The 14,935-nt window shown below is 41.4% G+C and overlaps 1 protein-coding gene across 12 annotated transcripts in view; it reads right to left on the bottom strand.

Moving 5' to 3' along the window:
- The window catches only part of sdk (sidekick cell adhesion molecule), an 88,898-nt gene that overhangs the window by 10,413 nt on the left and 63,550 nt on the right, over positions 1-14,935 (bottom strand). For 7 of the 12 annotated variants that reach the window (XM_070219318.1, XM_070219317.1, XM_070219316.1 and 4 more), the window contains exons 4-9: positions 12,399-12,575; positions 9,755-10,508; positions 9,576-9,703; positions 9,078-9,224; positions 2,439-2,558; positions 2,084-2,239 (exon numbers count right to left, since the gene is read on the bottom strand). In XM_070219318.1, the coding sequence (XP_070075419.1) occupies positions 2,084-2,239; positions 2,439-2,558; positions 9,078-9,224; positions 9,576-9,703; positions 9,755-10,508; positions 12,399-12,575 (1,482 nt within the window). The remainder of the gene's footprint in view (positions 1-2,083; positions 2,240-2,438; positions 2,559-9,077; positions 9,225-9,575; positions 9,704-9,754; positions 10,509-12,398; positions 12,576-14,935) is intronic. The other 5 variants (XM_070219323.1, XM_070219325.1, XM_070219326.1 and 2 more) reach the window with 3 other exon arrangements.

Here is a 14,935-nt window from a genome sequence, read left to right as displayed (position 1 = left end):
CTGTATTGTTAATATATCTCAACTGAAATAGCATTTAATAGCTTTTAAACTGTCTAGCTGATGTATAAATATTAATACTAAGTCCATTTAGATGCCTAAATAATAAAGGACTGATGTCGATCCACCCGGGGGCGCCAAAGATTTGAAAACCGCTGTATTGTTAATATATCTTAACTAAAAAGTGTATTTAAAACATCGCTATCCGCTATCCGCCTAGAAAAGAGCCTCTTCGGTTCGCTCCTTTTTATTTCATTGTGCGACTGGTGCATGGTGTTTTATGCAACACACAAATAAAGCCAGGAGGCGGCTGTTGGGTTAAAGGGGTGATGGAAAACTGCCATCAGCACCAGTGGCCACAGTCCACGGAGTCCACAGAGTCCACGGGCCGCATTCCGGCGTTTTGCCAATTAGCCGCACATTGATGCTGCCTTTTAGGACCGCACACACGTGCCAAACGCACAACACACTCGTGTGCTCAGGGCCAAAAATATTGCATGTGCAAATCAACTTTAATTACACAAACAACACAATGGACAGAGCGAAACGAGTGGCGAGTGGCAGGCAGTACAAAAACACAAAACCCTTAAAAAATCATTTGAAGCTTTTGGATTTTCTGGTTTCACTGGCGCTTTTGGTCTTGCAAAAAGTCAAAGCCATATGCCCATTTAACATAGAGACATATACTCGTACATGTGTGTGGAAATTGTACTAGGTCTGGGTATTTTTCGTATTTCGTATTATCCCAAAAGCAATTGACGCTGCCCAGGAGGGAGCACTTCAAATGGAACCCATCGTGGTTGTTGTTGTCACTGCTTTGGTTGTTGGCATTATTATTATGCCTTGTTGATGTTGCTGCTGTTGTTGTGGCTGCTGCGGCTTTGATGACATACATTATTATTATTGGACCATGCATTTTAGTTGATTTGATGCGATGTTAGGGCCACACTAACGCACAGATAACAACCTACATATGTGGCAGCAGATGCACGGAAAAAAAACACGTATACTTAAACCTAAAAGAAAATACTTGGTATTAGGAAAATACCTATTAAATATTTTATACTATGCCATGTATTATAAAATCAAAAAGAATTCTTTTCAAATATAAAATCATGAAATTTTTAACAGTGACTTAGCGCCAGTTGAAATTGATATTTTTCTGTGTGTGCACCAAAATGTCATTGGCAATCATTTGGCGATAGAGAGGTAGATAGTAGATAGATATACATATAAAGGATGAGGGGTGGGAAGCCAAAACAGGTGCACAAACAACTGTCTGTTTAATGGAGAAAATTTTTGGTAAGTAAACTCAATTTGAATCTCTTTTGTGGTTACACAAGAGTTTTCGGTGGGCGGCGGATGACAGCATTTCAGTAACAGTCGCAGGATGTGCCAACATCAAAGCCCTGCGATTGAACAATTGATGGGGGAGTAGCGGGTTAAATCGAGATGGTAGACTGAGGAATTATTTAGCTCAAGTAAGAGTTAGGGCTACAAAAAATTTAATTCTATTAAAAGGATGAATTTATTTTATTTTATAATATAGTAAATTTTACTTAAATCTATTAAAGCTTTCTTATTGAGTAGCATTTACAACGGTAATAGCATTTTAATATATATTTATCCTTTAGCAAAAATAAACAATAGATATGCAGAGGGTTATTTGAATATCTGAAACATAAATATGCAAACAGAGAAACTAAAATGCTGAAAGCTTAGTTTGGTTATTTTTTTTAAAGGGGAAAGGGAAACAACTAATGGACAAGCAAAGTCTAAACTGTGCATGCTTTCGGACTAGCTTAAATACTTTAAATGCGTATATTAACAGGGGTTAAAAGCTCTGGGTCCCCCCCATATTCCGGTAAAGAGTTCAAAAAGGGCTGGCTACATATATATATATATAAAACATAAAAGCCCCGCTAACTAAAACGCTAACACTCAAAGGGCGCCCGACTAGACAGACGCACTTGAAACTAACAGACGGGCGGCAGGCAATTAGATTAGAATTGTGGGAAGGGGATCCTTGCTGGTTACTGGATCCTGCAGGATGGATGGCTGGGGGGTTGGCAAAAGGGGAACTCACCCAAAACACTCAAATAGGCCTCGCCCTTGACGCTGCCCGCCTCGTTGGCCCGCACGCAGATATACAGACCCGCGTCCACGGATCGGATGTTCGAGATGAGCAGGTCACCCGATTCGAGTATCTGCACCCGGCTGGATATATCCACCAGTTGGGTCTCTGGATTTCGGATGGATGGGTTATTTTTTGGCAGGTGGTTGGTTGGTTGGTTGGCACGCAGCAAGCAGTTTTGTTAGCATTACAAGTTGGTTTTGGTTTTGGTTAGCGGGCAAACAGATAAAAAAAATATAAAAAAATATTAGCATTATAATCATCATCATCTAGCCATGCTGTAGGTTAGTATCCTTGCAAAACTCACCGTTATATATCCAGGTTATATTCGGATTGGGCGATCCTACGGCCCGGCAGGAAATAGTCGCGTCCTTGCCATCCAAAGCGGTGACATTCTGGGGCGGCAACTCCATAATCGGAGCCGATGCTGCGGAAATTTAAATACATTCGATTACAATTAGGCCACAATTAACTTTAAAGGTAAAATCACGGTGGGTTTTTAGGCTAGATTCAACGCAATTAGTGGTTAAGTAAGGTGGGTGTGTGTGTTTGTAAGTAGGGTGTAATTAGGGTGGTTCTTTGTTTATTTTTTTTTCATTCAGCTTGTAAGGAAAATCTGTGAAGCTGAAACAAAAATTAATTGAATTAAATCTACTGCAAAAATTGCTGATGAATAAACAATAAGGGATATTTACATATATGTGTAAGCCTATGAAAGATACTGTTAAATAATTAAATGCTCAAAAACATGACAAAATACGTGACGAAAAAAATATTTGAATGTTAATATAAAATATGCATATGTCTGGATTTTGTGCAAGTTTTTTACAAAACTCAAATTGTTTTGTTTTTCCTATTTTTTTTGGCTGTTAAGGGGAAAGCTCTTTTTATTCAGCTGATTTAACTACCGTTTTCAAATGTTTACCTTGTCTTAAAATTAATTATTTATTTGCCGTTAAATAATTCCGTGTTTACAAAATACAGTTTTCGTCGTAACAAAATTAATTTTATTTTATTTGCCCATCGCAACCGTTTGAAAAAATCAAATAAAAGCTTATTTATTTAAGGGCAATACACTGGTATATTTATTATGAAAACTCCTCTCTTTTGTCACACCATTTATGGCCACCGTTTAACCATTTAACCATAACTAGTTATTTTAATCCCCCAATCGTGTTTCCCATCACTTGGCCCTCAATTGATTGCAATTGATACGTTTTCTTTTGATTAACTGCTCCATTGACTCAATCCACCTTTCACTTTCGTGTGCCGTGCTGACTTTTGCAATTATGATTACACCAAATTAAAGGCTGGCCAATTAATCATGCTGCCTCCTTGGTCGCATCAGGTGGATGGATCCAGTATATATATAGTATAGCTCCCTTCGACCTTCCCCATTCCTCAGAACGTTTGGCTCCATTTGGCGCCCTTTCACTTGCTGCTGCTGCTGCTGCTGGTTAATGTAAATTATTTATTGGATTTTGAGTGGCACGACGGCTGCCTGTTTCTGTTTCTGCTGCTGTTTCTCCTGTTTTTGCCTGTTTTCATTGTTATGGCCAAATGCCATTCGCTCGAAGGCCGAAACTGAGGCTGCTTTTAACTGTTTTTGCTACTGGCAGCAACGACGAGTCGAGCGTCGAGTCGTCGAGCGCAAATGTAATAATATTCGTAATAATTTCGCATGATGAAGCATTCCCGTTAACTACGCTTATGTAAATAAGTGCATAAAATTACAATAAAAGCACCACCACCACCACCACACTGCCTCCTGCCCCTTGGCTCCTTGCAACATTAAGATATTAAGTGCTCGCTGTTGCAGTTTGCAATTGTTGCGGGAAATCATAAAGACATCAACTCTGCTTGATACTACTATGGCTGCAGCGCAGAAAAATAAATATAAATAAAAAGGAAAGGGAAATCCAAAGGGTTGGGAAAAATTGCAGGCAACAGACCAACTTTAAGTCGGGGTTAAATATGATTAAGCAAGCAACTTCTGTATGATATGCCATTAAAGGACAATTAAGCTGCAGAACATTGGGTTTAATTTTGGTATGGAAAATTTAAAGGCAAAGTATATAGTATATACTATATATCCGACCCGGATAACTCCTTTGCCCGGGCAACGTGTTAAGTGTGCTTAAGCTGCCCCGGTGGTCAGTACCCAGCCCCCAACCCCCTCTCACTTTTCCAGGGTCTTTTGGCCCGGTTTTTATGGCTCACGCAAGGCGCATATTAAAGACACGGAAAGGCAAGGAGCTCCTGAAAAGGAGAAACAATTTGTGGCAGGATTCGCCAGGGAGACCTAAAACACACGAAAAATAAAATAAAATATAAAAGCACCTGCATCTAGGCAGAGTGCTTAGCATAAATTCAAACTAAATCGAAGTCAAGTTCGCAAATGATTTATGCCCAACAATCAAACGGAGCGTATACGTAATGTATATTAAGTATACGTTAGGTGTACACTGTACACAATGAAAAACAAGCACTACTTCTTCTTGATTTTTTTTTAAATATTTATATAATTAAAAGAAGACTATTTCCCTTACAAATTCCACAAGTAAATGCTGCCTATGTACTTTTTGAGATATTTTCTTGAATGTATGGCCACTTGGGCCATTTTCATTTGCCTTCATCAACGGGGTTGGCTGTAATTAATTTCGAGTTGACCCACTAAAGAGGCCGCGCCATCAACTTAAAGTCATAATAAAACGCTCACTCAGCCGGACAAGTGGGAAAAGTGGGTGATGGTGTGGAAAACTGGGTGGAAAACTGGCCATTACTTGGCCATTGAAGTGGCCACCCGTTCCAGCAGTCCAACATTAGCATGCGAATTGTTTTTAGCCCTCGTGCCGCCGCCTTTGTGCCGGGCTCTAAAATTTCCAGCCCCTCCCCTCCTCCAATTTGGCGGCGCTTAAACGGTTTTTCGCTTTCCACCCGTTTTCCTTTTGCAGCAGCGCCCTTTTCTTATTTTAATAAGCATAAAGAACCGCTTTTCAAGGGTCCCCATTCTTTGAGCTGCACCATTTTTGATACAGACTTTCTGACTAATCGAAAAGCGCTCTTCAGAAATGCTTAATTATGGAAGTAATCGAATTGAGGGGTGATTGAAAACAAATTGAGAAATATGTTTCGATAATTGGCTAAACTGGTTGCCTTTAATTGGACATAATTAAATATTAAACCATTGTTGGTTATATTATTATTATTTAAATGAAACAAAGAATAATGGAACATAACAGATTTTTTAATGGACTACTTTTGCGGTTCATACAAAATTATTCATACCCATTTAAAATAGCCAAAATTACTATACGAAAATGTATAGTAATTTTACTCAAGGAATTTGAAACTCCATTTTATGGGCTTGGCATGTCGCAGACCAATCAACTCGAAACTCCAACGTCCGCTGCAATCAATCACTGGGGCGGCATGGGGTTAAGCTATGCTGACCCCTGACCTCTGACGAATACGCCACCTGTTGGCGGGGCCATGGAAAACGAAAATGTATACAAAAACGAAAAACGAAACTTTTCGACTGAGCAAATAAAAGAAAATTTCTACAAATTCGCACAGTGGAAATCGCATTGAGCCATCAGGCAAACGGAAAGGAAGTGAAACAGCCACGCCCACCCCGCCCCAAAAGTCACCTAATTACTCACACACATACACAAACAAATAAAAGGGGGAGGGAGGTGGCTTTTGGGCGGTGGGTGTTAAGTGCAGGCACCTTGGAAATGGCAGGAAGCGGCGATTAAAATCACTTTTGCGTTTCGGGAAATTACGAAATTATGTTACTCGAGAGTTGAGGCAGCCGGGAAAAGGAAAAGCTCAGGCAGCCGGAAAATGCGATGTGGAAAACTCTGACTGTGGCAGGTGCACGAGTACGGCGAGCGTAGCGCAGATTTACGCCAACTTAACAAAAATGAAGTGAAGCTCCGCTTTGCTCTGTTCCAGAGAAAAGGCCAACAGAGAAAGATGCAAAACTTTGACAAACACTGGGCGGCAGCGGCAGGAGGTGCAATTAAAATGCAGCCAGTTCAGGTCTTAGGACCTGTTCCAAGTGGAACACCCCGGCACATCCTCGCCGTTGAACGCGAAAGGCTGGAAAATAATTTCCCAACTCAACTTCTTCGCCTATCTAAGTGAAAAGTGCTCCGGCACAAGGATTATCCCTCAAGTGGCCTTCCAAGCGGAAAATAGAGAAGGGTTCTGTTTCTGTTTCTGGATAGACTAGTCAGTCGACTGACGGGGGGAAATCAGCAATACAAATGCCAAACACTTGTTGCCATAGCAAGAAAGGGGAAGCGGGAGAAGGGGTGGGAAATGGCGGAGGATGCGGAGGAGCAGCTCCACCAGCAGATAAACGAGCGCACAAACAATAAACGAAAGAAATTGCAAAATGAAATCAAGCGAGTCCCAAGTGCGCGACTTGAGAAGCGCAGAGAAGGGCGCCCGGTTGGGAACAGGATTAAACCTGAGCACTGAAAAATTGAACAGCAACAAGAAGGGGATTTAAATATCCAAATTAGGCGTCCCCTTAAGTTTTGATCCTTTTCATAATGCAAAGTATTGAGACTTTCTCAACATTAATTGTCTCGAATCTCCTTTATTATAAAGAGATTATTTTTTCCAGTGTAAGACCCCGGTAAATAGCTCAGGGAGTGTTGAACCGGACCCGTTGGGTAATCGAATCAAAGAGACCGAGACGTAGAGTCAAACATCAAGCGGCCAAAGGTGTTCATAATCCGATTCTGATCCTGATCTGGATTATCTCGGCATAGACCAATTACGAGGCTGGCTCACTGCTGTGGAAAAAAAGGGACTAGGAGAGGGAGAGGGACTACATGGACCGATGAGGAGGGGTCACGGCGCACACACTCTCACCCGGAAACAAAGCCGATTAGGCCGGCAGCAGCTCCTTCTTCATCCTGTTGGCCAACAGATAGGACCATGAATAGGACCAACTGCAGTCAGACACAACAGAGAAACTTCTGCTCCAGCTTCTGCTTCTCCAGGCAATAAAACTTATCCTCGAGATAGGGATAGACTACTGGGCAAAGAATTAGGGACTTGGAGAGGCTAAATGATGGCCCCGCCGCCCAGGATCGTAAAATGCGCTGGCGCAGACAAACAAATTGACTCGAATTAGCCTAGGCAAATAAAATTAAATGAGCCGCAACGATTGGTTACCATTCAGTCATGCCGGGGGAGCAAAAAATATCTGAAACTTGCCCAAGCCAACTATAAAAGCTGCAAAGTTTTTCAATAAACCGCTGACGACAAAATCTCTTAACTAGTTTAACTCGAATACAATGCAGCAGGGCTGCAAGAAATATAAAAAAAGAAGGAAAGAAGATAAAAATAGATGGAAATGAAGCAGGGCGATGCTGCAACATAAGAATAACTCAGCAAAATATGCATGGAAATTTCAAATTTACATGAAAATCCCAGCACTGGCCATAAAAATTTAAGCGATGAGGGGGGCAGCGCAAACTTTGCTTAAAGTCCCATCAAGAAAGACACAGAGACAAAACTTATTTTAGACCCGCAAAACAATATGTCCTTCGTCCTTCCGTCAAAGGACTCCTACTCGGCGCTCAACTCGCTCTCTCTGTCAAATATTTAAAACGTCAGCGAAGGAGTCACTCGCTTTTTGGGTTAGGCTCATGAATGAGGAATTATTCTCCGGCCAGTCAGTCAAGTCAGGGAGTCGGGAACTTCGAACTTCGAGCCAAAAAACAAAAAAAGAAAGGAAAATGATGTCATGTCAGCATGACAGGAAACTCAGGACTCGGGAATCTCTTGTCCCCAGAAGTGTGACTTGTGTGTCAGTCTTAATTTTCGCATTATGAAATTCATTAAAATGCAAAATTGTCCCACAGCAAGTCATATTCCGAGTGGGAGTGTCTTTTTTGTTTTTTCGGGAGTGGGTGGCAACCCTAAGGCAGCCATTTGACCCAGCACTTAACGGTACTTGGGAGCCTTTGAAGGTAAAAGTCCTAACTCATATACTTATATTAGCCGTCACTCAATATGACAAATTCATAACAACCCATTTAAATGGAAGGTATGGTAACTGCAAATTTTATTAAGGGGTTATATTTAAATTGTGTGCTTATAAATTAGTAAATTTAAGGGATGATTAAACTAGGTGCCACTAGTAACTACAAGTTAAGTAATAGTTGGAGTAAGATTTTACTATAGGTCATATATTTTTTGTTCACCCATTTAAATGGTATTTAAAATGTAACCGTATTTTTTCAGAGTAACCAAATGCCTTAAAAATAGACAAAGGCTCCAAGATAAATCAAGGTAAATGGAGAAAAATGCTGCTTTTTGTTGTGGATATAAAGATTCATTAGATTAACCATGGCAGGAGTGTTTGTGTTGATCCAACAGAAAGTGGTGAAGGTTGCCGGCGACTAATCAACTTGAATGAAAAATTTTTCTGCTTTTGACAAATTTGATAAAGCAACAGAATGGAATAGAGGGAATAGAGCAGATGAAATTCCTACTGCTCCTGTTGGCCAAAGGCGCTTTTGGCTAAGACTGCAAAACGAGGCAGCTCCGCCAGAGCCGTAGGGTGAAAAACAAATTAAGAATGGTCCATGATGATGGTCCATGGCACAAAAAAGGAAGATGAAACGGAAGCGAGGGAAACGAGCCAAAAGAATACTTGCAGATAATATTTAAGCTTAGACTTAGGAGCCCCAAAGGCAGTAAAATAACAGCAAGCCAAGCCAATAAAACAACAAATTCAATCGCAAAACAATCAAAAGAGCTACTTTCTAGGGGGTATTCTTATACATACATATATATGACTTGAGGGATGTATTTTAGGCGGGGGTGAATGGGATGTGCAAGACTATATATTGTGGTGCAAATAAGTGTGAGTGTGATTTTGTGTGTGTTTTTTGTGCGGCATTTAGCTGCATGCCCATACCAAAGCGAAACTCCTTGCGTCTACCGGAGGAACCTGATCCCGATCCCGATCCCGATCCCTTTTCCGATCCCAAGCCAGCATGCGAAGCTCTTACCCTCAGGATTCGCGGCTGGGCCAAACGCTTCACGCGGATCTTGGCCGTTTTTGCTATGAATTCGTTTGTTAATCATGGGTTAAAAGGTCAAAATGCAAAAATGGTTAGGGGGATATCATAGAAAATGTATAGATATGACATGGAGGCATATGGAAAGAGCACTTGTTTAGTATATACCAATGTGAAAGGCATTCAGGCATCAGCTAACACTGTGTGACATTGGAAATTCACCAAAATATTATTATAATTCAATGTGTTTTTTTTTTAAGAATTATAAAGATTTTATGTTTTTCTCTATACAAAAATTTAGAAAATCCAATTGAAAGCACCAAGAATTCCTCAGCTCCCCCACTTTTTAGTTCCATTGTCACACAGGCAGTGTAGAAAATCAGCTCTTGACTTACTTTTCACGCGCAGCCAGGTGCTCGCCGAATTCTCGCCCGCCTCGTTGATGGCCAAACACTGAAACATGGCGGCATCATCCAGGATTAGTTTCTTAATTACCAGCGTATTATCCGTGTTCAACGTGTATCTGCAATGGGATTTAATAGAATGGAATAATCGATAGAATCCCCAGACTCACCTTCCGCTTTCGATATGTGCATCCACCGATTCGGCATTCCTGAACCACTTGACCTGGGGCGTCGGCTCGCCAACCACATCGCAGGCTAGCTGCACCTGTCCACCGAATTCGCCAAAGGTTTCCGCTCGCATGGGTGTAAAGAATACAGGCGGTTCGAGGATTTGCAGATGAGCCGAAGCACTTACGGCCGGATAGCCACCACTGCGCAATCGCACCTGGCAGGTATATTCGCCCGAATGCGAGCTATTCGCCTGCAGCAGGGCCAGAGTTCGATTCCAGGGATCACTGAGAGTGTGCCTCACGCCGGCCGTTTCCACGGCAATGCCATCTTTCAGCCAGATAGTTTCCAATTCATGCAGAGGTCGGGCATTCGCAATGCACTGCAATTCCACCACTCCGGTTCCCATTTTAACTTTGACATCCTGCGGTGGCACTATGATCTCGGGTGCCACCTCGATATACGGATCTCCGCTGACATTTAGATGGACATAGGGGCTGCTCTCCTCCTTGCCCAACTGGGTATTTGTCGCCTTGGCCCGATAGCCCTTGCGATCGTTCTCATCCGCACTCAGGATAACCAACTGATTGGCCTGCGTGAAGGCGTACTTGATGTCATAGCTCAGGGGTCCATCCTCCGATTGCCACGTAACCGATGGCACGGGCACAGATTCAATGGCTGGCATATCGAATATGGCCGGATGACCACTGATCACAGTCAGTCGACCCTCGGTGGTGTTCTCAAAGATGCCCATGTCTGTGGAAAGAATCGGGATAAACAGATGGTTTTTTAAGATTTTTTATAATAATTATTATATAATTTTTTAGAGATAGGAAAACCCATCTACTGAAGTTCCAAAATAAGTGAAATTTTATAGCTCCCCCCGAAATAACTTATCAGGAATTAACTCCTCATTAGGAGCATAATAATTCCGTTTAGGTAACTGATATTCCTTGAATGAAGTTGTGGATCTGCTAACAGCGAAATCGAAGTAACCCCAATGCCGTGGCAACCCAGGAGAAGTGCTTTCTGTGCTCTGTGCCTTCCTGTGGTGTCATTCGCTAATTGAATTGAAGGCAACGCGCGCGGCCTGCGGGCAAGTCAATTTAACCTCTGACCCCGCTCTTAAGCAGCACCAACCCCCCACCCATCTCCAACCCCCCGCGCTAAGAACCACCCGGTTGAGCTTTAAAGGTTATTAGTTCAGTTTAAGCACGCCCTCCCTCACTCTCCCTCTCTTTCGCCGCCTCGGTCCTACAATTAATTAAGTGCTCAAGACGCTGCTGCTGCTGCTCCAAGTCATCCAGTCAACCAGTCGACGAGTCATTGAGTCAGTCTGTCAGTGAGCCACGCCCATCAGCCGCCCCCGGAAAAGAAGGTCACTGTAAAGGGGGGGAGGTTAGAGGTTGCTTATTCCCAGTGCTGTGGAGTACGTATAAATGTACCTAAATATCTACTAAATTATCATAAATACACAGAAATAGGGTAATTTTTACCTTATTTGATATCATAAAAAATCCGATATGATTAATGTAAACTTAATCATTTAAACTTATCAACTTGATATTTTATCATTTCATCAAAGTTATAAAATATAGTATTTTTTGAACAAATATTATAAAAAATGGTAAACATAATCTCTATTCACATCAAAATGATATGAGTAACTTGATTTTATTAACCTGCACATATCAATGTGATCTCTTGATAATTTTTTTCGTTTTCTTAGAATAACTTTAGAATAAACTACGATTTTAGGGAATTGAATCTATATTATATCATATCTTAACTTTGTACAAAATCCCTGTACCTATTCCCAACACTAAGCATAAGCGATGGCATAAGGGGTTCTCTCTTCATGGAGGTCGTTCTCATGTCGAGAGCTCGATTTATTAGGTTCAAGTAGTGGGGTAATAAGCACTCGCACACACGCACACATTCAGAGCGCAGAGCTCGAGTGTCACTCACACTTACTTGTCTAATTGTTCGTTACATCCACACCTACCCGGTGACCCTTAACCCTTACCCCTTAACCCCCTAGTCCCACCCTTCACTTCTTCACGTTCCGTTCTTGTTGTAATTAAGTTCGCATTAAAGAAAAATTAGCAGCTAAACATTTATCAGGGCTAGAGGGGCAGAGTCTTGGCTGCTGCTGTGACAGCCGTTTGATTAGTACTCCACCTAGAAACCCCCTTTCACCCGCCCATGACGCTCTCTTATATCAAGTTGGAAGTCTACACTTTTTCTGGCGCATGATTAACCCATTTGTTTGGGTGTTTTTACTTTTTTTTAGTTTTAGAAGTTTACCTTTAAATATATGATAATTATTAATATTTAAGCTTTTTTCTTAATAAGGGTTAATCCATAGTCGTCGGCTAGTTAATAAGGAATAATTAGCCGCAATAGGCCACCCTTGAATTTCTATAATTTCTCGTCTAATTGGTAACTCAATCTGTTGCCAACCCAAAATGGGTAAAAAAAAAATGGAATTATCCCGACAATATCTCAAATTTCCACGCCTTCAACTCGTATTTTTCCCAATTTTTCACCACTATTTCGATGATGATGATGCGGCATAATCGACATATAAGGACGTAAGGACTCTGACCCCCCGCCGCATGCGGAATATGCGGAATATGTACTTACAGGCAACGACAACGTCGCTCTTCTCGCTGAATATGGATCCGGCATCATTCCTGGCAATGCACTGATAGCTGCCCGCATCCTCGCGCCGAGTGCTGTGGAATCGGTAGAACTGGCTGGATGAGAAGTCGCCCACGGGGACGCCGTCCTTCAGCCATCGATATGTGGGCTGCGGGTATCCTGGAGATGCGAAATGAGCGAAATATAGAATGAGTAAGGAAAAGAGCAAAAGGGAAATGCTTTAATAAATATCATGTTGAGCTGGGGGAGTTGGGTGTGGGGTTTAAAGGGTATCTTTTATATATCATTAAACCCTGGCTTTTATTTGATTTGCGCTGACAAAGGCATCAGCCAATTGGCAGGGACGCGCTAAAAGGATTGATTACCATTCAATCACATATTATATTTAGATAATTTTCTTTCAAAAAAAAGAGGAATGTAAAAAAGGGTTTTAACTCTAATTAATTGTACTGTTCACTTAAATTAAATAGGCTTAAGTCTTATTAAGTGGTAAAGAAATTCCTCTTTTAAAAAATCGGAGTTAAAAGAAATATTTATCTTAATTATAAAAACCCCCAAATAAATTGCATTTAAATATGCATTTCCTTAAATCAATTACTTCTAATTGACATGGATTTTTTCTCTTATTGGGTAAATAGATTTAACCCCTGCAATCCCCGCCACTGTCGCAATTAAATCGCATGCTGGCCAAGTTTTTCTGCCATAAAGAGAGCTATAGATGGTGGGTGCGTGCCAGGAGCACAAAGGACACCCTTGTGGCCACATATGGCTTCATTTGTTTGAGCTGCCGCCCCAGAAAAGAAGCCAAAGACTCGAGAGCTCCAGAGATGGAGCCATGGATATATAGGGGTACTTGCTATATATATACAAAGTGCTCATTCTGATTTCATTGCTGCAGCCGAGCATTTAAATTAAAGTTGATTTATATGGCCACCAGGCAGCTCACCAGCTCACCATCCTAACCCACCCACCTGACCTCTTCTCTCAGGCGGCCCAAAACTCCCTTTGCGAAATGGAATTGCAATTGGAATGGCTAAACAAAAATTACATGTGACCAAAGGGGACGAAGGGACGAGGGGACGAAGGCGGCCGGGTCGGCTGAACTAAATGAAAGTCTGAATAAAATATGCGATTCGCCTAACTGGCCAGGATGCAACAGGATTGAGTGCACATCACATCACAGGATGGAGGCCACCGAACGGGAGCAGACGGATTGGATTGCCCGAGGCCGAAATCCGGTCATCAAGCCGACGGATGGGAAAAGGCATCGCCGTAACCCCACCCAAAATCCAAATCCAGGCGGGACCATCAACGCTTTTGCAAAGAGCTTAAGTCGGGGACTTGGACTCATCAAAGAATTGGGGTTGATGGCTGGGTGTTAGCTGGGCTGTAATCCTGAATACCCTGTGCTCGCAGCATATTGATTTATTTATTATTTTGTTATCTGCTCAAAACAATATGTCTTTTTGGTTTAGGAACCAATTTGGCCAAGTTACAGGCAAAAATATAAAAGGGAAAAATTCATATTTTTACCAAAAACCCAGATCCCAATTTTTTACGAAAAAAAATATTTTTTTGATCGAAACAATGGAAATAATGATCCAAATATGGATTGTCATACCTTTCTGAACTCGTTATTAAATTTCCCATCCATTGGCATCTAAACCTGGACATTTTATTTTTTGGCCATTTTTCGCAAAAAAATTATGATGTACCCCTTTATAAAAAAAATTAAAATTGGCGAAAATTTTATTTTTTTTAAATTACACGGAAAGTGTCATGAATTTATTTATTATTTTGTTATCTGTTTAAAACAGTCTGTATCTTTTGTGTAAGATTATTTTTGGCCAAGTTACAGCAAAAAAAAAACAGAAAGAAAAAATTCATATTTCTAAAAACTTATCATGAATACACTTGGGCACTTACAGGGTAGCATTAGGGTAGCCAAACGTGGCCAATGGCAATGCAATTCACTTCATTCAGTTTGCAAACAAAATCGAATTGAGCCGAGTTAGAAGCGAAACTGGAAACTACCAGCCGAGAATAGGAATCAACTTAAGAATAGAAAGATATAGGGGTGGAGAAAGAGCGGAGAAAGTGAGGGAAAACTGGGCTGGCGAAGAGCGGAGAAGACAGCCGAAGAAGCCCAGCAGCAGCCAAAAGTTTCTCAAGTGTTGGCCAAAAAAGAAGAGGAGAAAATACCCAAGGATAAGAAAGAGAGAAAAAAGTTACATGAACGGACCAAAAGGCAAAAGTCTATTTGAGCATTTTGGGCAATGACGCTGCTATAAAATTACAATTTGGGGAATTGTAAGGAAAATACACACAGACACACAAGGACGAACACTCACATGAACTCACACACTCACACATCAAAGTGCCGTTAGTCAACAGCAAAGAGAGTAAAAAAAAAGAAAAGGAGAAAAAAAGTCGAAGAAACAAACATTCTCCAGCGAAATGTGTCAGCGCTAAATCGAAGCGAAGGCCCAATAAGCGGAGAATCGGGGGAGAAAGAGACA

This window comes from Drosophila takahashii, chromosome X (assembly GCF_030179915.1).
Source record: "Drosophila takahashii strain IR98-3 E-12201 chromosome X, DtakHiC1v2, whole genome shotgun sequence".
Classification (NCBI taxonomy): Eukaryota; Metazoa; Arthropoda; class Insecta; order Diptera; family Drosophilidae; genus Drosophila; species Drosophila takahashii.
This window is presented reverse-complemented; position numbering and strand designations above follow the sequence as displayed.